This window comes from Antrostomus carolinensis, unplaced genomic scaffold (genome assembly GCF_000700745.2).
Source record: "Antrostomus carolinensis isolate BGI_N321 unplaced genomic scaffold, ASM70074v2 scaffold2653, whole genome shotgun sequence".
NCBI lineage: Eukaryota > Metazoa > Chordata > Aves > Caprimulgiformes > Caprimulgidae > Antrostomus > Antrostomus carolinensis.
In genome coordinates this window covers 26,027-53,014 of record NW_010302974.1, presented here as the reverse complement: position 1 = coordinate 53,014, position 26,988 = coordinate 26,027, and the positions used below count along the sequence as shown (strand labels likewise).

The following is a 26,988-nucleotide window of genomic DNA, read 5'->3' as shown; positions in this document are numbered from 1 at the left end:
TTGCTAGAGTCACCCCTACCAGCCAGACATCCCTGCCTACAGTTACCTTTAAGGATCTGCTGGTCCCAGCTCACTTTAACTGAATCCATGCGGGTTTTCTGTAGTGCTTTCTCTTTTAAACAGGATGATTATTTTTAAAAGAAAGTCCACACTGAACCATTATTTCAGGCTATAAATAATATCTTGCAACAGATTTACCAGAAACCTCAGTCAAACAATATTTGCCAAGCAATGCTGAAAGCCCATGAAGTAGTAAGTCCACAGGGAGCGTGGTGGTGTTTAAGAGGTCTCACGTTGGTAGAGAAGCAATTCTTTCTGAAGCAGGGGAAACAGCTTGATTGCAATTCTTAAGTTTCCCCTAATTCCCTCAGCCACATCACATAATGCATGGCACTGCTGTAGCAGCTTTCAGCCCAGTCCACCCAAGACTTTTACTAACTCAGGGCTTACTCACTCGCAGGTAGGAGCAGGGGCAAGGCATGGTCAGTGGTTTCACTGCAGCCTACAGAAAGCAAAAACCGTTGCTGTGAAGCACTGTGAATCACGGAGACACAGGCTGTACCTTTTCCAACGAACCCCTGCCAGTGACTCGAAGCTGAGTAAGGGGCAGGGACAGAGAGGAAGGGACAAGCCAATTGTCTTTTTCTTGGGAACCCCTGCCTAGCCTGTGACCACAACTGCTAGGACTGTTTCAGAGATGAAGGAACTGAGGGCTGGAGCTTTCTCTGTCAAGCCCACCCTCTTTCTTCCTTTGCAGGTGTGGTGTCCCATTTTTTTGTGGCTTTTCTGAGTTACAGTTCAGACTAACCTTGACTCTAAGTGAAGATCTGACTGATTGCAGAAGACTTTGCCTACAGCACCAGCCTCTAAAAAATCATGCCTGGCAGCACATCCCTAGCTATGAGCAGGGTACAAACACCCTAAAGAATGAAATTTCACCTTGGCATTTTTTCCCCTGCTAGTGCAGAAGGGATGACAGATCCCTCTGCAAGTCTTTGTCCCTACAGCCACCCCAGGAACTGCACTTCAGGCCCGAGCTACCCCAGCTCTCCTCATTGTGGGAGCAAGACCCACACGCCTCTCCCTCACTGGTGCTTTGTGAGGCTGGGCTAAGTGAGAAGGCACCTTCACAGCCCTGCCTTTAGCCTCGTGGTAGCAAATGAGCAGAAGTTTCTCAGGCTTCCATGTCCTTGTGTATCCCAAGTTTCCTAGTCCCCAGGTCACAAGAGCCATTTAGCTGGTGTTTTTACAGCAGAGCTTTTCTTCTTGAACAAGCAGTTGTAATTGAAACCCAGTCCATCAGCCTTTTGCTCTGCTCTATTACAAACTCTAACCATGCAGCAAAGCCTGGTGCACTTTCTTTTTTTTAATGACATGAAAGACACTAAATTATTAATTTCCTGCACTCCCACTGGACATTCTTTGGTTGCTGAGGCCAGATAAAATGAGAGCCTTTTCCTGGCTTAGCAGGTTCCTTCAGTGTAGATCAAAGCAGGAGGCCTAATCCTGGAGAGGGATGAGCATCGTCCAGTCTCACAACTGCATTTGCAAAAGCAGCTTCTGGTCATTCTGGTTTTGGTGCCTGACTTCTGACAGCAAGTCAATATAATCATCAGAAAGTCAGAGGAAGCAAACAAATAAGAAAGCAGAGACTGAGCAGTGCTCACATCAACGATCCTTCTGTACTCCTGGGAAGGAACCTTTCCCCTTTCCTGCAATCCCTAGTCTGCAGGACAGCTGATACCAGCAACTGGGGAGATGCCTGCTGTGGTTGAGCAAGGCATGGCAGGGAGATGCAATGTGCCTTTTATTAGCTCAACTAATATACATCTGGAGAATAAAAGACAAGGTTTAGGGCACATGCACTTCTCTTTTCTTCCCAGGTATATTTGTTTGCCTAATAAAGGGTGTTAATCTGTGCCCACAGGCTTTGACTTGCTTATGGTGTATGAGACCACCCTGGCTACAACAGCCCCAGCCCCTTGGGAAGGCAACTGTTTTCACATCGGCTTGACCTAATGGCCTTAATCTAAAGCATTTATCTTGGGGAATTTCAGAGGATGATAGGGATCAGAAAGCTGAAAAAGGTAAATGTAGTAACTATCCTAAAAAAAGAGAGTCACAGACCCTTCAGTTTAACCTCACTTCTCAGCAGATGAGTGGAACAAGCCAACAACCTGTAAATGCCTGTGAGGAGATGCATTACAGCTAACACAGATTTGTACCAAAGAAGTCGCGCTGAACAAATCTGATTTCTTTTTGCAACAAGTTAATAGACCTTGTGGACAGGAAAGACACAGAAGTCATTAATCTCAACCTCAGGAAGACTTCACCATTGCCTAACTTGATATTCTGATCCTCAAGTGAGGCAAAAGAGATATAGATATAAAGTAGAAGCTAGTAAGACTCAGCTGACTAGCTATACCCAGAGCTGTCAGCACAGAGTTTTGTGCAACCCTCTTGACTCCATGGTCTGGAGGGGATCTGGTCAGCATTTCTGTTAGTGCTTGGACACTGGGACAGATGGGAAGGCTGCAGGTGTCCAGGAAGGCAGGACTGGAATTTGAAATTACTTTGCTGGACCAGAGATGCGACCTGGAAAACTCGTACGTGATTTAAAAGGGACAAATGCAAGAATCTGTGAGTGAGCAGTGACAATTCCCTGCACAAATACAGGGTTGTGGGGAGGGAGCGTTCTGCCATCAGGGCTGGGGTTAGAGGGATAACCACCTGGATGGGACGTGGCACTCTAGTGCTGCTGTGAAACAGTCAGAGCTGTCCCACTGCAGAGAAAAGGGAGCGTGGGGAAGGCGATGGGAGAGATACACCCATAGGACACCATGCAGCAAGGGCACAGCTCATGGGGACACAGTCTGGGGATAACAATAAGGAGATTTCAGTCCATTGGGCTGGGAGGTGGGAAACACAACCCTGCCTGGGCAGAACAGGTCTCTGCACTGACCAGGACCCTGCACTGGGTGAGGAGCTCAGACACTGCCTGCACTGGGAGCAGTGGGATCACAGGTAGCTCCCTGGAGGGACGTGGCAGTAGGGGAGAGCACAGGATCTTTGCCCTAAGACAGCCTCACACAGTTGGTGCCTGGCATCCCATCTCACAGAAACAGTCAGAGAATTGGAGCGTAACATCTTCCCTCCAGGAGAACCTTGGAGCTGCTTTGACTGCAGCCGTCGCTGCATCTCCCACAGCCAGTTGCACTGTAAGGCAGCCCCTCTTCTCTGCTTTGCAGGGCTCTTCTCTTCCTTTTCTCCATGGGATAAAAATAATCCTTTTGCGTCAGCTCCATCACCATGAGCAGCAAGACATTTTATTCATCGGTGATTCCTTCCCTTTTCTCATTTAAACAATTCCCCATTGAGCCCATCAAATTAATTTGAGCAAGGGCTATTTATTTGGCCTGCCTGCTGGCACAGGTGTCTCCCTTTCTTTTCTTTCAGAGGAGGCTGGTAGATGGCATGAGCATGAGTTGGGGAGAGACTTGGCAAGGGCTGGGAGCAAGTGCAGTGGTTTCCATTGGGGAATGCAGGGGCATGGAGGTCTGTAAGATCAATACACTGGGTGTCAGGAAACACACAGGAGAAGTCTGGAAGTGAAGAACTTTTTACAGCCATGTAACTGGCATGTATTTTACACAGACATACTCTCCCAGGCAGGGACCTGCCCCCCCATGTCTCCACTGGCAGCCTCAGCCCTTTCCAACCCAGGCCGGCTGTTTGGGGAAGGCTGTGTCAGGCTCTGGCAGCAGCTCAGGAGGAGTTACAGGGATGCAGCAAGCTGTTCCTCTGGCCCTTGTAGCCACATTTCTTCCTACTACTCCATGTCACATGAAATTTCCTGTCTGTGTCACTGCAGGAAATACCAGTGGGTTCTGCAATGAGGGACACTGCCCCAGAGTGCCCAAACAATGCCCAGGGACAAGGTGTGTAATACCACAAGCAAGGAACAGCTGATGATCTTGAAGAAGAGTAAAAACCCACCTTCTCCAAGCTCTGGGGCATTGCAGAGTTCAGTGACACAATGCAAAACCATCACTGGGATGGGCCTTGCAAATAACGGCCAGTACCCCATTTGCCATCCCTGCTGAGTGAGTTTCAGGTGCCTGGGACACTGCACAGACATGAGTTGGAAAGGATTAGTCACAATTTTCCATCTAAATTGCATGACCAGCACAAATGGAGGCCAACCCAACCCCTGTAGGGGTACAGAGCCAACAGGGAGCTGCTCACCTGCATCCCAGGGTTTCACATCCTTTGCTGGCCAGGACACTCATGGGATGCCTGCTCCTGCCTGTTCAGGCCATGAACCAGCTCCTTGTCCTTTCACTCATCCTACTGCTGCCTCTCCCCTCTGTGCCATGCCAAGACCTGCGCTCTCATCCTCCCCTTCCCACACCTCTTTCTACCAGGATGGACAGCTGAGGAGCAGCACAGGGACAAGATGGGATTGCTGAGATGGATTGTAACATCACATCACTGCTGTGTCTGCCAGTCATGGGCCAGCTTCTCTCGGTATCCTGTTCCACTTTCTAATTTTCATCAGTTCTGCAGGAATCTGGCTGCCCTAGCTTGAAATTTTGTGCCTGACAGCCTTTTACATCCAACTGTCCTCCTATGCTGGACACTACAGGATGCAGGAAATCCTGCTAAGTGCTGGGCCTCGGTGGGATGTAGCTGTCCATCCGTGTACTGATGGACAAACTCAGCTTCCCTCCTAGGGTATACTATACGGGATGTGTCCCAAAATGGGGACTCAGCCAGAGGGACACATGGGGAAGAGAGACTGCAGGGGAGTGGATCCGTGGTGTCTGTGGAACCTCTCACTTGGTTGCTGTGGCTCCCAGGGAGATGGGTGTCATCCCACTTCAATGTGGAGAGGAGATGTATCTCATCCAAGGAGATGCAGGGGCCAGGTCCAGGACCAGGGCTGGGTCTCCCAGGCACCAGCCATCACTTTGCACTGAATCCTCATGATGAGCTGTTGCTTTGCCCTTCAAATGTACCCTGAAGCTCAGGGGCTGAATTAACAAGCTTTCCTCCTCCACACTCCTGCAGCAGAGACAGTGCTTAGGAATAGCCACACTCCCAAGAGCTGCTCAGAGTTCTCTGGCAAAAAAGCAGCCCAGCCTCAGATGACCTGTAGGCTAAGGATCCACATAGCCACCATCAGCGGCCAGCCATAATCAGTTATGGCAGGGGGTTGAGCACCAAATAGCCTCTGCAGGAGAGGCTGCACGTTGGCAGACCTGCTCTCACATCCAGCCACTGCTGGGAGAATGAGAGTCTCCCCGAAAGCTTCTCTCACTGGCTCTGCTGAGGGCACGCTTTGAAAACAGCCCCTTCCCTCTGCCTTTCTACCAGGGCTGTTATTCAGGCAAAGAAGTGGTGATGTCTCAGGGTGCCCCAGTTTTCTGGAGAGGATTAAAGTCATGTGCATAGAAATGAATCCGCAGAGGACAGCTAAAGAAATAAACAGGGAGGAAAGGTCAGCCAAATGGTCTGCGAGGCTGGGCAGTGCCTCTCTTGCCATAATGTTATGCTCTGTTCACTCCTCTGCTGTCAAGGGCTTCTGCCAAGGCACTGGAGAAAGCAGAGGCTCCAGCTCAAGGAGGAGTTGTGTAAGCAAAAGAGGTGTATTCAGGCAATTGCAGATCTAACCAAAATGCAAATCCTTTGAAGATGTCAAACAAGGCTCCTTCTCATGCATTAGGCATTTCCCAGGACAGGCAGTGACAGGCTCATCGGGCTGCAAAGGAGCAAAGCTGAGGCTGCTGGAGCTTGGGGAGCTCTAGGACGGCAGGCAACAAAGTACAGACACAACCTGTTCAGGAGGAAGAGGATGCAAAGCCTGCTGACAGAACAGTTGTTGTATCAACTTAACTGTGCTGGAGAAATACAAGGGAAGGAGTAAAATAAGGCCTCACTAAAACCCATTTTGCTTGGCTAAATTTAGATTTCAGTTACTCTTGAATAACCAGAGGGCAGCAAAAATCTAATGGACATGCACCAGATTTATGTCTAGAGAGGGGCATTTACCTCAGTGACTCGACTATTATTGATCACAAAACCAAATCCCCGTAGCAACTTTCTCCAAACCTTTAGTATCGCAAAATGGACCAGTCTTGCACCACTTTAAAACACAGGCAACCCTTTTTATTGCAAAGATCTTCAAAAAGAAAACTAGAAAGTCAAAACCAGTCCTCCTGACTTTGTCAGTGTCCCCCTGACAGCACACAGCACCTCACAAGATGAGACTGGCACTTTAGAAATAATTTATAAGTACTATTGAATTTTCTTAAAATGGGACCTTTTCTTGCTCCAGTTGCCAGTGTTTCCATTTAACCTGCTAAACACGCTTCATCCTGACCACTGAGAATTGACTTCAGCTTAAAATAACTTGTAAATACGCTGATGTTGTCTCTCTCTACCAACTGCCAAACAGAGCGGTCACAGAAAGTGGCATTACACAACAAAAATAAGGTTGAAGACACATGGCCAGGAACAGTGAAAAGAAGAAAAACCCCAGCTCTTTGACCTTGTTCAGCAATCCTGCAGTTACATAGAGTTCTCTTATCTCTTCACATAGTCTAATGCAACTCAAAAGTTATTTCTCTGAAAATGAAGAAAACTGATTGAATGAAAGTAGATTCAAGTCCTTTAGATTTACTGCTGGCTTATTTGGGTTAGGTCTCCAAACAGTGCTAGTGTCTAAGATTGCCACATCTCTATCTGGGATCCAGAACTTGTTGTACCTGTGGTGTGACAGTTTTGGACATCTGGATTTGTGCCATAGAGCCACTCTCCTGTGCACAGTGGGTATGTGCAGGGTCTCCAGATAAATATCCAAAGGCTTCAGTTCTGCCCAAGAAGGAACATCTGGCACATGGACATCTCCTTTCCCAAGACACAGCTTACTAGGACTAAATAGTTCTCTCATTTTATCTCAGGCTACACTAGATTGGGAGATATCCTGATATGGGACAGTGAAAGAAAAATGGATCCTGGTGGGCTGTGAAGGTTTTCCTGCTAATGGGTTTCCCAGCACAATGACGAGGAAGGAGCAGGCAGAAGGGGCAGAGGACCCTGCTTTTGTCAGTGCACATCAGTATTCCCTTTGGCAGACGTTGATTTACATGGAACTTCATAGCAAAATGGCTACAGGTTGCCAGTAATGCTGTACACACCCTGGTGAGCTGCACACAAGCAACATGGCCTTTTGCTGGCCTCAGTGTGTGCTAGGGCCAGCACGCACTGGCAGCAGGGATTGTCACAGCAACCACCTCCAGCCCTTCCTGCTCCAAGGCAGGCCCAGAGCAACATGTCCCTACACATGTGTCTCTAACCTGCTCTTCTTGAAGGCCTCCACCACTGGATTTCCTTCCTGTACCAAGGAGTCAAGGCTGGTGCGTATGTCCTTACCCGGTCTACACAAGTGACACATAAAGCTGTGAATGGCTAGAAACAGAATTTCACAAGTCTCTGGATCCACCCCATGGTGCTCAGTTCTTCCCCTGACAGTACAGAGAGCAGCTATCTGCAACTAGCCTAAATAACAGAGGAGGGACTGAAGGGAAATCAAAAAGCATTTGCAAATCTCAGAGAAAGCAAAACCATCAAGCTGCAGGTCAGTTTTTACGAGACCCAAGCTTATCTGTGTGTGGCTCCTTATCAGGGGGCCAAGCTGCATCTGGAGGAGGCAGTCCTGATGTAGGCAAGGCAGAGCAGCGCTTGACGCCAGATTCCTCCAGCACTGCTTGTGCTCTGTGCTTTTGGGTCACTGCACAATTAGCCAGCCCTGACGAGACACAAGGAAATCGGCCACCGCTCGAACGGAACAGAGGCGACTGCGGGAATTTCAATGAGAGGAGCATTTGCATGAAAACTGAGGCACTGGGAATTACACCACTAGAAGAGCAAGGCTGGATCTGTTTGGAGAGGAGAGGTGAGTGCTGTTCTCTCAGGCAGAATGATACCACATGAGAGCTGTTGAAACAGAAAGTTTGGGGACAGAATGTACTTCCTACAGCTCTAAACCACTCACTGGTCCAGGACTGATGAGACCTCGGAGAGTATATCTAATCTATAGCTTCCTTCTGTAAATGCAGTCCCACATGCAGATGGACTGTACCTCCTGGGACAGAAGGAAGGAGTTCAGGTTCAGCTTCCTATGCTGGTTGGTTCATCCCTCACTGTTACTGAAATATCTTCCACAGCTACAGAAAAGCACTAAGAACAGAAACAACCTCCTGGTCCTTAATGCTTTCAAGTTTCTCCCCATCACCCTGGGTCACAGCAATGCAAGGCTACAAAGCAGTGAGGTTCAAGATCAAGCATCCCACTGCTCATTCACACTGTCTTAGCTTAGTACCAGCTCTGGACCTGAGTAGCATCCCACCAAGGCTGGGCATAGGGATAAAACCAGGGTCCCTTATTGAGAAAGCACTGTGAGCAGTGGATGCTGCTGGGGAGTATGAGGAGGAAGAAACCTTAAGCCCCAGGAGATAGTGAAGGAGGCAGTGCTGGGAGGGGGATAGGCTGAAGAAGAGATTTCAGCCACTGTTTTCATAAGACTTTACACACTTTATCAGTCTTCCCCAAAACACCTTCCCTCCTTCACCTCCTGAAAACCCCAACATCCTCCCATGTTCATTACAGTCCTCCCTACAGAACCTGCCACCAGCTATGGTCCAAGAGCCAAAGTACTTCAGGCACAAAAACTCAGTGGTCACTGCCTTGGCTTAGCAACCTTGGGTTGGATCTGTCCAAGGACAAAATCATCAGGGCTGCAAAGAGGCAGGGAGGCACAAGGAGTTTGGAGGTGACACTGACTGGTATGATAAGGCACAGAGAGAGTGGAGCAAACACCCAGAATGTGCACATGGATAGGAAGGCTCACGGCCACCCCATGCCCCCTCGCTTGTCTGCACACCACAAGCTGCTCACAGGCACCCAGCATTGGACTCACAGGTGTGTGCCTGCCACTCCTGACCCACGCACTGCCTTGCCTCTGCATCCTGGGATGGGTGAGAAGCCATGCTCCCCTTCTCATTCCACTCACTCCCAGCTAGACCCTCTCCGCCAGGATTTATTGCCTGGGAAGAATCTGATTGTGCCCAAGGGACAGAGAAAGAGGTGACTTGCATGTGAAGAAACCAGTAGCAGGAAGAGAGACTGAGATAACAATCCTAGATAATCCAAGATAAATATCCAAGACAAGCATCAGGCCAAGAAGCTGGCTGCCTCCCTGGATGTCAGCCTGGGTACTGGCCAAGAATAGTCTCAGCAAATGTTGTATTGTAACCTTTCTCTGACCTGCTTTTGTTTCTCCTCCCACTCTGCTGTGGTCTCTCAACACTTCTAAAAACTCTTCACGCTTTTTTTCACTATCACCTGCTTGCTTTGGGCATTGACAGGGATTGTTCCAGGCTATTTTAGCAGTTTTTTAGAAACAAACCAAAGCCCATGAGCAGCTACATTCTTCTCGCTGTGATGACAAAATGCTTTAATTTCTTCCAACTCTCAAATGAAACCCAAAAGGCTTACTAATTAAACACCTCTGCCCCAAACTGATTCTTCTTACAGCAATGCTTCCCTCGGGTGAACTCAACCACTAAGGTTGTTACAAATTAGGAACAATACTTTATTAGTTAAACAATTCCTGCCTGACAACCAATGCAATATTTAAGGAGTGCTTGGAGTCCAAAAGCAGCTTGGATGACAGTAGAGAGCCACTTGTTCCTGCTGTTGCACCTTAAAATACTGCAAGGATTTCTGCCCCACCTCTGAGCTCTGAGCAGAGGGACCCCAACTAGTTTCACCAGGTTTCCTTGTGGGAATAGGGAGGGTTTCAGGACCCAAATCACCAGGGCAAATACACAAGGACACCTGCTGTGCTTGGCAAGAGCACAGGGACCTCTGTACCCTCTGTGCACACAGATGTGCCCTTGACACAAGTGCCTGATGGGTGGCAGAGCCCCTGTCCCCAGCTTCCTCTCAATAGCAAATGCACATTTGCCCATGTGCCACTAAATGATTTAGGAGGCCTAAACTCACATGGAGTTTTAGGCATTTTTGGAAGGTTTTTCTATGTGTCTTGGTGAAAGCCACTTCTGAAAATGCTACCTGAGTGCTTTCAAGAAGATCCCCCCTTGGCTTATTTGTTCTGCCAAATGTTCATAAATGAGGCTGCGCTAATGCTGCTGACAGCAAAACTCAGAGTATTAAATAACACTTCTTAAAAGATCCCAAAGTGTTTTACAAACATGAATTAATTAAGCTGCAGATCAACCGTGCAAATTATTTAAAGCGCTTTTAAACCTCTCCTCCTCACTCAAGGACATGAAAAGAGGAATGAATCAAGGTCTGACAAGAACTCAGGAGGTCCTTACCCTGCTTATTTCAACTTACCCACCGCAGCAGCTTTAACTAACAGGCAAACCAGAATAAATTCAGAATGGCTGAAATCCCACTGGGATGAAGTTAGCTCAGTCTTTCTTGGTGAGCCCTATCTTGGAAGCCTAGTGACAGCCAAGGAATCTGCAGAACATGGAGCAGACAGCATTACATCTGTTTTTAGGGGACAGAGGGATTGGCATGTGGCTATTAAGAGCTCTCTCAAAAAAGAGTGATTAGACTGCTAGTCATACCTGTCAAAAGCAGCTGCCCCAGCTGTGTGGGAACCTGGTGGAGAAGCTTCACAGCTAAACCCCTATAGCACCAGTGTAAAACAGAGGGACCATGAGATGTGGATGAGCCTCTGACTGCCCCTTCCCATTGGCACACCGTGTTCTGACAGACCTCAGCAAGGTACCTTCCCATCTCCTAAGGTATTGGTGGGAACAAGACCATCTGACCTCACACATGCTGGGGTTGGTGTGAAGGTCACAAGCTCCAGAAGCACTGGCCATAGCTTTTCCTCCTGGGTGTCAGACAGGTTTTCCCACTGGGAGCTGCGGGGATCAAGTGCCAGAGAGGCCATACTGGAGTACTCAGGGACCAAGCCAGGCACAGACAGTTTTCTTTATCTGTGAGGAGACAGCTGGGATTCCAGGACTCCTCTGCACAGTTTTGGACCCTCTCCACTTATAAAAACTATGAATATTCTGTAACTGTTAACTTGGCTCCCAGAAAAGAGGGAGAAGTGAAGTCATTTTACAGAGGAAAGCTGGTTGCACAGGGTAAAGGTTTAAAGAGCATGCTGACTTGATCTTCAGAGGAGCCAGGATCAATACTCTGGAAGTACACTTGACTCCCCACAGTGAGATGACACTCCTGCAAACATGGCTGGAGGTTTGCTGCTAGTTAAGGACACAAAGGCTGGTCCTGGCACAGCAAGGAGTCAGACAGGAGGATGCAGTGGATGTCACTGCCTGTTCTGCCAGAGGTTGATTTCCCTCTGTTTAAGACACACTCTTGCAGCAGCTAAACCTCCTCACCACAGGGTCCTGGACACTGGCATTTGGTGCAGGAGATGCCACATCAGCCACGAAAGATGAGCTTGGGGACCCAGCTCACTTGTCCACTTGTGGCACAGCAAGGTAGCTGAGCTGGCTGGGCCAGATCCACCACTTTGCTACCACACTGCTTGTCATCCATTTTAAATTCTCATCTCTTTCAGAGAAGAGCTGCTGTAGCCAGGGGACCTTCACACAATGCCAACCATGCCTGAACATCCCTCCTCCTTCTCTGCATGTGCAGGAAACATTTAGTTCAGTGTTTAGTGTGCTTTCAAACCCAGCCGAGCAGGCAGAAGACAGATAGCTTAATAACATCAGAGCAGCAGAGTCCATTTCCATCTCATTTATATGTTGCTGGGGATATGGTACCTGTTGGTTTAAGGTCAGCAGTAAGTGATTGAGCCACTCCTGAACTCACAGTTTAGACTGCTTTGTCAAAGACACGCAATTATTTGCCTTTGAAGAAAGCTGGCAAAGGGAGATGACGACATTCATACCTGCACAGAGGACTGCTGCTGGCTACCAGGAGGAAGGAGACATTTGAACTCATTCTGACCCACAGTGCAGTACTGCTGGTGGATACTCACCCCACAGCTGGGGTGCAGAGGAGAGCAGCCACATTTATGTGGGTGTCATTCATCTCCACTGTTGAACCCTTGTGCAACCAGGGTCTTTGGCAGACACAGCGCTTGGCCATGCCCCAGAAGGATTCATCAAACAACCAGGAAACTTGTCCTGAGCCAAGCTGATGACAGCCATGAGAGCCTGGATGGTCTCAGGCTGTGGATTCAATGGAAACAGAAAAGTGTGAAGCATGTAAGACATTCTCCTCCACAGCTTCCATGCCCAGCCCCAAACAGACTGCCACACTACTGTGTTTTCTATGACCTCTCAGTACAGGGAATATTCACATTTCCAATGGTGTCCAGCTGAAGGAACTCTAAAAAAATCACTCAGAAGACTCTGGAATGACACCAGTGTGATCAGTTCCTGGTCAAAGACTCTGCCTAATACCATGGGTTAGTAGAGTATATAAACCTTTGGGGGTACATAAAGATTATAATCTTGAGAGATTGCTTTCTTGGATCAGTTCTATAAAGCCTGAAACTGAAAAAGCTCCGCTAAAAAAGAGGCAACTGGATATGAGAATCATATGGGCTCAGAAAGGACACTGCATTTACAGCCATTCAGCTCATAGATGGAGGAAGCCCAGAAAGAAAGTCTAGTAAAGGATCCTTGTGGGAGAGGCCATCATCCTTCATGACTGGCCCTCATGGTTGGGTGGGAAAAGGGGCTTCACCATCTCACAGAGGCATGTGCATCTCCTTGCTGTCACTTGAGACAAGGATCCAAGCCTCCTCACAAATTAAAGACAGTACTTGCTCATTTACAGCAGAGATGACACAGTGGTCAGGGGGTAGGCTCCGATGATCCAAGAGCACAAGAAGACAGGCAGCATGGGCTCTGTAGGAGGATTTGGGAAGGAGTTTGGAACCTCCTTTACTTGGTCTCAAGGAGTTTTCCAAATAAAACTCAAAGCTCAGAAAAGATGTGAGCTTTGGGAAACAAATGAGCCTCTGCAGAGCTTCTGGGCTTGTCTGGACCATGGTGAGAAAGTACCAACAGACAGCAAACCCCCTTCTCACCAGTCCCTGCTCCTGCCCAGGGGTGAACTGAGCCTTCTTACTCCTACAGGAACAGAGGCAGGGATCCAACATCCCAGACATCCTACCTCAAAGGCTTGAGGCAATCTTAAACACCTTGCTGGAGAGATCAGCTTTGCCAACATCATTCCACAGGAGAGGGGACAGTGATAAGGCATGAAGAAACCTGCTGTGGTTTGCTACCTCCATTAAGGGCACATGCAGGTCGTCCTTACCTTGGGCATCTTGCGCAGATTGGGAGAGAGCTTCAAGGAGGTAATGTGGCCTCGTTCATCTCCAATGATGACAACAGGGTAGACAGGGTTAAACTGGATATGGGTTATTTTATTTTTCTTCTTGGCCACTACTAGCTGGGTGCAGAGAGCTTCATACTTATTAATGCTCAGATCAAACACATGGGCCTGGGGAAAAAAAGAAAAGAACACAAAAGGGATTAATCAGGCAAGAACAGCACTCAGCACAGAACGATGGCTGGAGAAATCAGAGAGGAAACGTCCCATGGAAAGGCAGCCTCAGCACACAGTTACCATCTGCAGTCAGGGTCTTTGTCCTCTTTCAAGTAACCAGCGTGCTGAAGCTGCCTTTGAGGGACTGTCCCCCTCCTGCAGAGACTCATGGAGAGAGGACCAGTTCCCTGCCGTGGGTGCAAGGTCTTCCCAAGACCCTCAGCAAGGTTTCAGCTGATCCAGACTGGAGAAGGCTCAGAGCCAGCATTGCTAACCCCACAGGTCTTAATGTCCCTTCTCAGTGTTGCAAGTAATGAGACAACCAGGTGTTAAATCACAGTCTAACACGGATTGATGCACAAAACAGGGAATGCTGTCAGCAAAACTTATTACTCCTTATTGCAGAGCTTCCCAACATTTCCAGCCTAATAATAACATTAAAGACTCAAACCAGTAATTAATAGGAAAGTGATGGGAACATGGACAGTATAATTAAGGGTGTGCCCTGGGGTAAAGCCGGGGAAGCACAGGCAAATGCACAGCAGAGGACAGCCTGGCGCTGGCAGACCACTCCAGCCCAGCTGCTTCGGATGCTATGCTTGTACACACATCCTTCTCACACAGCATGGAGAGAAGTGACAGGTAAAGACTGGCTAAATGGGAAAGGTGAGTGTGGAGGGAGACAGACCCAGGGCCCTGGTCAGGTGGGATTTCCACTGGCATGGAACTCAGGCCGACGCCACTGATACAGCACTGACACAGACCTGCCACATCACCAGCTGCATGATAATGCATGTTTCATCATGACTCCAGAGGGAACAGAGGTAGTTACTTGAGAGGATGTGTTAACATTATCTCCCAATAACTGCAATTAGCTTCTGTCACTGATACAGCCTGCAAAGGCTAATAAAACATAACTTCTCTCTCTTCCCTGGTGCTGAAGCAAGCAGTCTCCAGCGTGCTGGACTCCCACTTTGAATCCACCATGGAGACTTTCAGTCTTATGTTTCTTTTCCCTTTTCTGTCTTCAGAAAAAAATAAAGAAGGGAATATTTTATGCTAACAAGTACAGTGGGAATATGGGGGAAATTAGAACTGAACTACTTGTACATCTCCTGCCAGCTGTGTCTTGTTTACCAGCATCAGGCAGATGAGACATATTATTTCAACATTGTGCCATGCTCACAATTTGAATCTAGGAATTATCTGAAATCGGATAGAGTTACCCTATAAAAGCTTATTCCAAAGAGTGTGGAAGGTTTTGTATCAAATCAGTAAATGCACTTTCCCAACACACACCAATGAGTTGGTGAATTTTATCTGAATCCATGTATAGCAAAGAGCTGGGAAATGTACAAGCACACATCCCAGGCAGTCTCATGAGTCTCTCTGTCTTTGTAGGACTCAACATCCAGCAATTTGTGATACCCTTGGTCTGGGCAGGAAAACTGTGCAAACATTTTACAGATGCTGAAAACAAGATGATGAAGACTCTTGCAGACTGAAGTAAAATAAGACTTTTCCAGATGGGAAAGAGCTTGAAAAGTGGACAGGGTTCTCAAGCATATTTTGAAGAATCCATGACAGCATAATTCAAGAAGGGAATCCAAATATCGTCTACAGATGAGGATCTGCAGTTTGGAGAATCCTTGTGCAGTCAGCAGGAGCATAGGTGGAAAAAAGTATTTCCTTTTTATCTGCTCAGAATATCAGATGCCAGCATTAAATTCTGAATCTATACCTGACACTTGAGGTCCCACACTCCAGCCAAGGTAATCCCAACTTCCTACCTCTAGGCATAAACAAAGGTGGCTATCCTGGCTTGTACTTTACGCCTGCTGTCTTACTATCTCTGAGAAGGAACAAGCTCTCTTTCAAGCCTATCATCCCCACTATGACCTGCACTCACTGAAGATCTAATTGCTTGCCTTCACAGAGTACATCGTTATCAATTTAAGGGCATGATTCATCTCCCCCCCACCTCACCAAGAGCACAAGCTCAATGCTCAGTAACCTAAGAGCCTGGGAAATGCCCACTGGTTGAGTAGCATCAATAAATCTAGAAAAAAAACCAGCATGGAATTAGTGGCCCCTTTTCAGCAGCCAGGTGGGTGCTACAGTTCTATGAGGCTGTCAATGTATCACGCATGCACACCCCCACCTCACATTGCAGTGGAGAAAGATGGCCTGTCTGCAGGCTGAGAGCTGAGCAATGCAAATTACTCTGGGTGAGGCTGTTTTTCAAAAATGTCACTGACAGCCCAGGCAAGCACAATGCCTGGGACAAGAACTTGAAATCATCAGCAATGTGGAGAAGGTCAAAAGCAAACAAGTTTATGAATGTTCCTACTATAAAGCTCTTCTTTTATGAGCTTCTAAACAAATGGGCTTCTTTTCCTTTGCCAAGGGAATCATGGAAAAGAACAAAGTATTTCAGTACTTCAGCTGGAAACATCAGCCTCATATCAGCTGTCAGACACTCCAGATGGAGGGGTGGGCCACGGGCGTTAGGAAGGACTTCAGAGGTTTTGATTTAGAGGCTTATAGACACCCGCAGGAGAGAGGGAAAATAGGGTCAGGCCAACACTGTTATTGGTGCTTTGGGAGTAACCTAAAGGGGGCACAAACCTTCCCACAACACTTGAGGCAGTTTTGTAAAGCAGCAGAACTGCATGTGACCAGCTCCATCTGCAGATCTGCCTGGGGCTTGGCACAGGGCTTTCTGCCCAAAGAATGGGAGAATGAAAACGTGCAGCTCTCCCTTGCAGCTCCTAGTCCCATGAGCTGCCCTGCTGTCTCAGGTCCTGGGATTAAGGATTATGGAGTAGGATCCAGCTGGATCTCCCACCCCAGAGAATCACCAGCAGCACACAACTTCTCTTCAGCCCACTGCTCCGGTGGCCCTTATCCCTCCAGACTATGTATCATTTCCTACATCCAAAGACAGCCTTTCAGGTTTTGCAGTATGAGCCCTTTCTGAGTATATGACCCACAGAAGTGCCATGCAAGCCCACGTGTAACTTGAGTATCAGACTCACAGGGAGCCAGGATGGCCAGAGAGACATCTAAACCCTCTCCCTGGAGAGCAGGTGCCTCCACAGGGAACCTTTCTCAGGGCAGGCACTCATCCAGCAGCACCAAGGCAAAGCTGCCACCCAGACATCAGGCACCTGGTGCAGATCACCATTTTTTATGAGGGCTGATATTTGTACAACTTTCCACATGTGGTGGACAAGCATATTTAGATATTCACTGACATACAACCTGCCACATTGTCCTGGGCTCCTACAGCTCACAGGGCAGGCCTCCTCCTATCCATCTGGCCCCTGATGTCTCACTCAGTACCATAGCATCACCCAGACTTTTATCTCCAGCAACACAGCAAAGCAGTGGTGCTTGTCAGAATGTGACACTCCACAGCTCCACGAATCCATGGGAAAGACAGTAACTTGCTCGGGGTCCCTAAAGCACAAAGTGTAACTTTGATGGGAAGACAGCATACAGCAACATTGCAGATGAGTGCCCTGTGCTGGGACACCAGCTTGAGTTTTAATGGCACTGAGAACTGTGTAGGAACAAAAGGTACATCAAAGCAGTATCCTTGTCAGAGCTTACAAACCAGTGAGGGTCTCCCTGTGAAAAGCCCCTCTCTTTCCTGACAGCTCTGCATGCCACTTCTGATGCTGGCTAGGCTGGTCCCAGCACTTCCCTCCCTGTAGATGCTGAGACCTGGGGCCACCACACTCTCACCCACACTCCTCCAGGAGCAGTTTAGAAACTACAGAGTGGAGGTTTCAAACCTCTAATTTTCAGTCTTCAAAAAGAGTTTCCACTGTGGTGCATGTCCCCAGAGAGGGAGCTGGGGTCTCCTGACAATAAACTTGCTTTTATCAGATTCCTTCTGCAGATCCTGTAGAAGCAAACCAGGGACCTGTAGGGTCTGCAGCCCTGCAGCCCTGCTGCTTGCAGACCACAGCACACACCTTCATTCTTTCTGCTAACAGGAAAGGGCATTTCAGTTCTTTTGTTACAGACTCCTTAGAAACAATACATGGCCACTTCCTTAGAGGGATATAAAGCAGACTCCAAGAACAAGGAACTTGGGGAGAGGTGCAGAGAGAAAGGTAAAAGAAATCTAAAAATGTCTGAAATAGGAAAGTGCAAGAACTCTTCTTTGCTTCCCCCAGTTTAGCTGCTGATCCCCATGGAGAATAAAGCATGGGGCAGTAACCAATGGCTCCAACAGCTGTTTTATTTATGGTCCCTGTAAACCTGCATGCCAATCCCAAGAAAGTGCAGGAGGACACTTATGACCCTCCAAACAAAGCCCAAGCTGTTGAGCTAAGCAGTTCCTTGCAGCATGGGGATTATGAGCTGGCATTAACAACCATCAAAAGAAACCTAGACTCGCAATCTCAAAGTGCTGGACAGTCTGATGGTAGATATGCCAGGCAGTTGTTAAAAGCAAACTTCTCCCTTGGTGGAAGGAAAGTAACTCTAGTAAGTCAGTAGCCCCTGAAGAGGAGCACTGAATTTAAGCAAATGCCCCATTCTCTCTGAGATGGGACCAGGTGAATCCTGCGGTCCCTGTCAATGCTTTTTATTCAATAAGAACATTTTTAAAGTCTCATCAGGGTAACAACAGAGCCTCCACGCTTGATGCACAGGCAATAATGGATCTAACTCTGCTGTATGACATTTGCAGAAAATATCTGACATAAACGAGCTGCTTTGATGCCTGACTCTCAAACAGCCAGAGAAGAAATCAAGCTCAGTTGCATCCAAACCAACAGCTCCTCTGTCTATGAATCATGCAAATATATTCTACCTCCCAAAATCCAGTGGTTCCCCCCGAGGTTCTGCATGGCTGCTCGGTAAGCACAGCACAGTGCATGTCCAAGGCTATTACCATAGCTCCATCATCAAAACACATTCAGAGTTTTGAACACCTCACTTCTCCCTACATGCTCTGTAAACTGCACTTACAGCTTGAAAGTCACCCCAGGCTCTCATCTGCTCAGCAGCTCTGAGATGACTTGAACTCCTCTGTCCTTATACTCTGCTGTCACTCCCTGCAGCCTTGCAAGCCCAGGGAAGGAAATGCCAGGGGATCTGGGGGAGACCTGGACCCTCCAAACAGCCTCACTCAAAAGCAACCAGCCTCAATGCCAGCAGAATAAACTATTTCACTTTTGTGGCCCAAGAAGAAGGGAGCTGAAGAGTTACTTTGACCTACCCTGTCTTTATTGCACGCCTCAAACACAGGCTGCATCTGTAGTGGCTGCAGCCTTTGCTGTCCTTTTCTTCCATGCTTACAAGGCTTCATTTCCCAGCAGTGGTCTGGGCAATGCTAGCATGCTCAAAAACAACCTGATGGCAACCAGAACCAAGGCTATGGGGAAATACATATCTGTGTAAGTACAAGGCAATACCTGGTAACTTGGCAACAAAAATAAAATCAGTGCAAGAGCAAAAGGTGAGGGATAATTTAATACCATGCTGCCCTTTACCAGTTGACATCTCTCTCACTGCTTGGCTTTCAATGTCCTTGTGATGGATTTTCCTTCTTTTCTTGACTAAATCATGATACTTCATCCATTTGAAAACTCCACAGATTATTTGTTTCAAACTTTCAGGTAATACATTTACAAGCGGGCAGGCCACCCCCAGCCCCTGTCCAGCACCAAGACAGCTGTGAAGCATCCAAAAGGCAGGCAGGCAAGGCAGCCCCAGCTTGCAGCAAAGCCAAGCTGCCATGCAGTGGAGGCATTACTTTCCATGATTTCTATACTCCCACTGCAGCCAGAGCAGCCTTCAATACAATTAATTTTCTCTAGGAGGACATTTTGGAGTTATGAACAAGGGTTTTCAGACAGTCATTGGTCCCTCTGACATCCAGGGCAGTCAGAGGCTTGCCAGGACAAAAGGAGACCTGACTCAGAAAAACATTCATCACCTCCCTGCTTCTGCAAGGATGACACAGGAATGCTGGTCCTCGGCTGTCCTGATACCAGCACCAGACAGACTCACAAACACATGGGCTTTCACAGCACTCTCATGATAGTGCTGAAGGACTGAACCTAGCTCTGTTACAGATATACTCAGAGGTAGCTTTGAGCTCAGGAGGATAAGCAAGCATCCATAAAAGCTGCTCTTTGGGCTGAGCTGGGTGACCTTTGCCAGTTAGGATCTGGCTGCATGTCCTGGGGTATCTGAGAGGACCAAGCACATCCCTCTGCCCTGCAGCATCCCAGCCCACTGCTCCAGGGTGCGTGACACAGCGGGGAAGAGGAGGTCTGTGTCGCCTGGCTTAGCTGTAGGAGTTGTTTCACTGTAGGGCTGCATCTCTCAGCTTTTCTTCATTCAGTAAGAACTGGGTCGCTCACAATTTGACATGGCAGGAAAACAACATCAGCCTCAGTTGATTTGACTCAGCTCCCACAAGCCAGTAAGAAATCAGAGCCTCAGCACGTAGAAGAGCTGCTATTCATTCAGACAGGCTGTGAGGATCGTTTGACCTCTTCTGGAAACCATGTTACATTGTTTTACAATAAAGTGATTGTTTATCTGAGCTAACTTCGTCAGTCACCACTTCTGCCAGCCCGGCTCTGCTGTGGGAGTCTCGGTGATTAGGATAATCTCTTTCATGCCTTGGTCCTGTACACTTCTGTATGTGGTTATCTGGTGCTAAATAGCTCACACATCCTACCCCTCAACTGGATGCACTTCATTTTGGTCTAATATGATTCTCTCATGTTGCCTGTGTCTCTTTCCCCCCCCCCTTCAAAATTAATAGCATGCTTCAGAATGAATCACAAAGATTCCTTCTGCTCTTCACTTTTGTACTAAATGTAACGTTGCTTTCCAAATCACTTCTGAAAGGTGAAAGGCAAACAGGGAAACTAATCTGTGCTGAACTTGTGCAATATCTAAGCTGATGACAGCAGCCGGTACCTCTGTGTTACGCTGCAATCCCTTCTGCAACAGCAGAGAGACCAGCATCCAAAGTCCACCCTGAGCCCCGCTTGTGCTCATGAGGTGACTCTCCCCTGCGTCTCTCAGGGTTCTACTCAGCAGCACGGTGTCAGCAAGAGCACAGCAGCGCAGTCCGTCCCTGGCCCCAGCCTCCCTTACAGTCTTGCTGCTTCCCCAATCTTGAAATGAGTCTTGCTCGTTTCATATTGTGCATTTGGTTTGTGTCTTTATCGAATTTCATCTCACTGATTGCAAATTGCTGCTGAGGTTGTCAAGCTCATTTACCATTTCAGCTCTGGCAACAAAGCACTTGTAAATTATGCCTGCTTAGTCCCCCAACAATTACTGCTGGGTTTCAGCGCCAGCCCCAGTCCCCAGAGCATCTCTAGCCACACTGCACAGTCTGCTGAGGATGACTTCCACCACGCCACATCCACCTTCTCACCTGCCTTGTAGTTTGCTTATGGGCTTGTGCCAACAGTGTCCCCAAAGTCAACCTGTAAACATATTATCTCTCCTTCCTCTGATATACGAGGCATGTTACTCTCAAAGCAGTATTAGACAGTATTAGTATGTGATATGGCCTTACTAAAGCCCTACTAGACTGGATGTTCCTTGATCTACCACTGCTTATGAATATACCATTCAAATATTTGTCCCAGGATCCTTCTGGATAGCACGTTTAGGCTGCCCAATCTCTCCTGCACTGTCATACTCCTGAATACTGGGGCAGAGTCTTTCCTCCAGTCCTCTGACACTTCCCTACTCTGCCATTCCATCCCAAACACCTGGTGAAGGACAGGGAAGCCAATTGACTGGCTTAATGTTTCAATCAGTCCCTTATGTGCCCTGGGGCAAATCTCCCAAGGTTATGCCATGCAAACACATCCCAGCTGTGCCAGTTCCTACTGTGACCCACAGCCCAGCCCCTGATGTCAGGCTGAAACTATGTCCTCATAGACTAGAACCCAGCTCCATCTCTTTACATGTTGGCAGGGTCCTGCCTCACCATGGAGAGTCAGTGCTGGAGGCTGGGGCATGGGTGAAGGCAGGCAGTTGCACAAGCAAGGGCAGCATCGAGTCTGGCGGGAGAAGCAGTCACTGCTCTCTGCCACCTGCAGCCCTCTGGCAGGCCAGTAAAGCTGTTCATAAGGCAGATATTGAACTGTCACGGTTTGGAGACTAGCATTTACAATGAACCAGCACAGATTTCAGGTCATTATAAAATGCCAACCAATAAACATCAAGGCTCAGGAGCTGCTGTCTCTGTACAGCAGGACGGGGCAGATTGCTGGAGGCTCTCAGAGACCCTAATGCCAACCCTTCCCACTTGCAAATTCAAACCTAAGTGAGGGGCCATTCTGAGCAGCAGCCAATAGCAAACAGCAGGAAGGCACCTAGAGGCAGGTTTCTAAACTCTCTCTGATACTCCTGAGGGGCTCTGTGCCCCCAGGAAGTTTTTATGCAAAGTCTAACAGGTGAATCAATGAAATCTTTGCAGATGCTGGCCAAGTAATTTTTTCAGACACCTATGCTCATCCAACCAGAAAAAGGCAAACTTGGTTCCTGTATGGCTGAATGAACTAGCCTCAGCAGGTGGGTTTCATCAAAATGTTGAAAGAGCATAACCTGAAAGAGCATAACCTGAAACTAGCTCTAGTAATAAAAAACTGGCCTGTGAATATCTGTGTAACAAACAATCCCTGCAAAGCCACTGACAAAAGGAGTTTACATTTATCAGTTTGACTTTGCACTGAAACCAACTAGTGTGCTGACAAAGCCATCTCACCTGCAACTCAGTAGCTAAGGTATGTGAGTGAGCAGTAGTGTCCTGAGATGCCAATACACATCTTGAGGCTTGGAGCCCACCAGAGCACCCCACAATGGGATGGGATCTGCAGCAGTTTAGACATGATAGCTCAGACTCTGCAGGACAATCCAAAATCTTCCAGGCTGGCTTTATTCCCTAAAAGCAGCTGCTAGGGGAGAGAAACACTAGTGCACAGAGAGCTTGGTGGCTGGGAAGCAGAAGGGAGGACAGACAGACTGGCACAATGTGGAGGCAGCATTAATTTCAGGGACTCTGTCCATCTACCTCACTGAGCTTTGACATGCCACCAGCCCTTGTTTTAAAACAGACATAAGTAGCCCAGCAGTCCACATCAATCTCAAAGATTCCACAGGGAATAAGAAAGCCTTTTAGGTTTTTTGGTAGAAGAAAATGAACAGTTTTACCAGAAAGCACCCACTTATGCTGTGAATGCAATTTCAAAGCCATTTTAGGAAAGCCTCTGCCCACTTCAGCCTACTCAAAGGTCCTCCTAGGTGACAACAGAGGGACCTGCACTCCTTTAGCGCTTTCATACCCCAGCAATTGCCCCAGCCATGGTGCAGAGAGCCAGGAGACACCTCATCCTAGCTCTGCAGAGCTAGCAATGGCTGCATAAGACATGGACAAACCCCATGGGCTACTGTAGAAGGGTAGGAGGAAAGCAGGGACATTGTAGGTATGAGGGGTCCACAGTCCTGACTCCCCTGGGTAAAAGCATCGACTGAGGCTGAGAGGTCTGCTGGCACCCTTGATTCATGCCCTACAAGAAGAGGTAGGATTAGGTCCAAAATACCCAGTGAAATATTTGCAAAGCTGAAAGGTTTAGCAAGCCTCCTATCTGCAAAATCGTTCATGCTTTTAAAGCTGGAGATTGGATTTTGCTGCCAGTCAATGCTAAATGGGCAACAAGTCTCTGCAAACTGCTCTATGAACACACACACACACACACACACACATGCCAGTGCTAAATGTTTTTCTTCTAGCTGGGGAAGGATGGCTATCAAGACAACAGGCATTTCTTTGCTGTCTTATCCTCTAAGTGAGATACAACAGGAACTGGTCTTGTCATACAAAACAGTTGTTCACTAAAATATGTTTCTATAAGCAGGAAAGGGCACACTCACTTCCTGAGCAGCACAAAGCAATAGCTAATATCCTGAAGGTTTGGGTAGTTTCAAGTGTTTCACATCTTGAAAGTTCAACAGCTCAGCTTCAGTAATGGGGAAAAGCCCTGGAGCAAAACCAGGACAGCGGCTTGCTCTGCAGAGTGCACTCTTGGATGGCATTTATCTTGAGGCTATCAATATTTACTAAAGACGGTTATAACATCACCTTGCTCTTGCTGCATTAGTCATGAAGTTTGCAGACCACAAAAACATGAGAGCAAACGGACTTGTACTTAGTGCACCCTCCCAAGCCTGCTGTAAAACCCCAGAGATCCTCCTTCTCACACAAGGACGTGTCGTACAGTCATAGGGTTAGAAGACAATTTAGGTTGGAAGAGACTCTCACAAGTCCCTACTCTGACATCCTGCCCAAAGCAGGGTCAGCTCTGAGGTTATATGTGGTTGCTCAGGGCTTTACCTAATCTGTTCTCAAAAACCTCCATGGACAGAGATGGCACAACTTCACTGGGCAAGCTGCTCAATTACTTGACTGCTCCATTCACTTCACAGTGTAAGTTTTTCCTTATATCCAGTTCAAACCTCTTGTTTCAACTCATTTCAGCTGTTGTGTTTCATTGTCCCTACATGCCCTGCTGTGAAGAGCTTGGCTCTAACTTCTTGATGACCTCCTTATAGGCACTGACAGGCTGCTGACAGATTCCTTCTCCAGGCTGAACCAGCTCAGCTTGACCATGCCGTTACAGCCATTGCATGGGGTAGCTGTGGCTCACAGCCCGGGATCCAGCCATATGGTGGCACTTGTGACATGAGTGTCTTTGGCTTTTGTAACAGGGGTAACGATTCATGCATGAATTCATCACAAGAAAGCATCCACATGCCCAGAGTGAACCAGACATGGAGATTTGCAGCATTACTCCTGTACAGCACAACCTGCCAACACCATTTCCTTATTTAAGGAAAGTAAATAAAAGAAGACCAGGAAGGAAATTTCGGGTATGATTCCAACTTTTACAGGTTTCAATTTTATTTTTTTCTGCTTTAAGTGTAAGTTTGAGATGAGCTTAAAGGAAACCCCTAAAGGCAAATCCTGTTGAATGCCACAGGGATTGAATTCCACCCCATTTCTCTGCCCTCTGTTCTTATGATAAGCTGACCAACATGTCCAGATTTTTTGCACCCTAAATGTAGGGGTCCAGGCACTCAAATCTACCTCCACATTTTTCTTCTTTCCCAGATAGCCTTTTTCTTCATGTCATGCTTTTACCATTTACAACCTAAACTAAACTAGGTGTTCTCTAACTTCATTTTATTTCAGTGTTAATCACATCAGTATCTGCACCCAGGTCCCTGTAGGAGATAGCCTGGAGGGACCACAGAGCTGCTGCCAGCCAACTGAGCTGCAGGACTCATGTTTAGAAATAACAGATCTCTCCACCTGTCTGCTTTAGGAACCACTGTGGAGGCTTCAGGGAAAGTAAGTGTCATCTGAAATGCAATCACAGAGCACAACTGCAGCAGACTTAGTACACTGATTGAAACCAAAGCTGAATGCTCTATAGCAACCACTCTGAGTACATTAAGTAGAGACTAGCTCCCATAAAAGCAGCTGGCTGTCCAGTCCTTTTAAAATCAAGCCACTTATTTAGGCACCTAGTTATAGAATTGGGAGGTTTTTTCCAAGTAGTGTTGGCATGGATGTGCATGTCTCAGTGATAATTTTATTTTATTTCAATTTTCATTGCAAATCATTTATGCTCATTCTGAAATGAAATGGCCATTAGGCAGAGCAGGAGACTAAGGAAATTACCCAGAACATGATAAAGAGCAACAGTAGCAGTTAGTATCCACTGCACCAGCAGCAGTACATCCAGACTCAGGTTATTTATGAAGAGGTGGTGCTGTCTGAAGCTGATGCCCAGCTGCCAACACACACATTTTGTCATAATAACCCTGATATTTACAGTTTTTCTTAAATCCGCACCTCCTGTATTCACAGGGATCGAGAGATTTTTAGATTCTAAAATGTCCCAATTTCCAAGTCAGTCTTAAGAGTTAAGGGGCTAATACATGCATTTTGGACAACAGAGCATGAGTTTGAATGAGGAAACGTGTTTTTCAAAATACGCCTGGTATCCCTTTAAGACAACAATTAGGGCCTGATTTTAAAACCACCTCCAGGCAACCTTCAAGTTTTGCAGGCATAATTACGTGCAAATGCAAAGTTAGAGGCTGTTTATGAACAGGAGGGCTTTAATGTTTCATTTTCCAACTGCACGTCCTGTAGTTTTCTGTATCCTGCTAGTGCAGATTTTTTTCTCAGCATTAATGGAGACTGCCCTTTGCGAGGCACTTACTCCCAAGAAGTGCACTCTTCTACAAAGTGGAATATGTCCAGGAACGAAAAGCTTGTAAACAACTATTTACTCCACTTCCACTGCAGATCTAGGAGGTTCTGCTCAAAATAGAAACTAAACCATGTCTCAGACACACTCTGCTGCAACCAACATGGTTAGCAGCTAAACACAGAGGCCCAGGGTTTCTATCAGCCTCAGTCCTGGTCAGCCCACCACAATGGGAAGGCAGCTCTTGCTGAGAGCTTTCCCACTCAGCAACCCAGTTTTGGGCCACTCAGAGTTTGAGATTAAAGGCATAAATCAGAATTAGATCCTACTAGATTAAGATCTAATTAGGATTACTGAATTAGACCCAAGGTAGGATACCCAAGGTGAGATACCTGGGTGCAGTGCTGCAAAGTCAGATCGTCTTCCGTCTTATCCATAGCCTCATACAAAACCTCCAGGCCCATGGATGCTGCAGCTAACATGACTTTGAAACAACACAATTAGAGTCACTGCAGCAGTGGCTAGGACAAGCTCGGGGTGGGATGGAAAGACCCCATTGCATAAACTCTTACCAAGTCCGCAGGAGCTTCTCTGCAGCACGTAAAGCTCTAACAAAGAACCTGGCTCAACTGAGTAGCACAAAGCCTCCCTAGAGATGAGCTATCATTGCAGAAACTTGACCATGTGAATAAGAAATCTAAGTGTACTCAGTGTTCACCCTCCATCTGCTCGTGCTGCCCAGGATGTATCACTGCCTGCAGACATGTCCATCCTCTTCCCCACAGTTAGTGGCCAGGACACAGCTGGGGTACCCACAGTTCTCCGCACTGCTCGCTCCAGCACTCAATCAAAGCTGTGAATGTCAGCAGGACTCTTGCCAGCTTTGAGGGTGCACACAATTTCACTTGTGGAAAACAAGTTAGAGGACGTGTAACACTGCATTCATTCAATTCAGCATACCCTTCATTTGGTATATTGGAGAATGGGGACAGACAGATCTATGGGAAAAGGGTCCAATCCTGACCCTGCCTGAAAGGGAAAAGCATCAACTCTGTTTTCTGAAGGTTGTGGCATCCTGAGCTTCCCAGTGAGACCAGGTGCCATACTGAAGAGATTTCTATTGCTTAACTGG

At 47.4% G+C, this 26,988-nt stretch overlaps 1 protein-coding gene across 1 annotated transcript in view; it reads right to left on the bottom strand.

Moving 5' to 3' along the window:
• DNAI1 (dynein axonemal intermediate chain 1) overlaps positions 1-26,988 on the bottom strand; it is a gene marked incomplete at its 5' end in the record, with an annotated part of 59,649 nt that overhangs the window by 16,856 nt on the left and 15,805 nt on the right. The window contains one exon of the mRNA XM_010163925.1: positions 13,351-13,536. Coding sequence (XP_010162227.1) covers positions 13,351-13,536 — 186 coding nt within the window. The remainder of the gene's footprint in view (positions 1-13,350; positions 13,537-26,988) is intronic.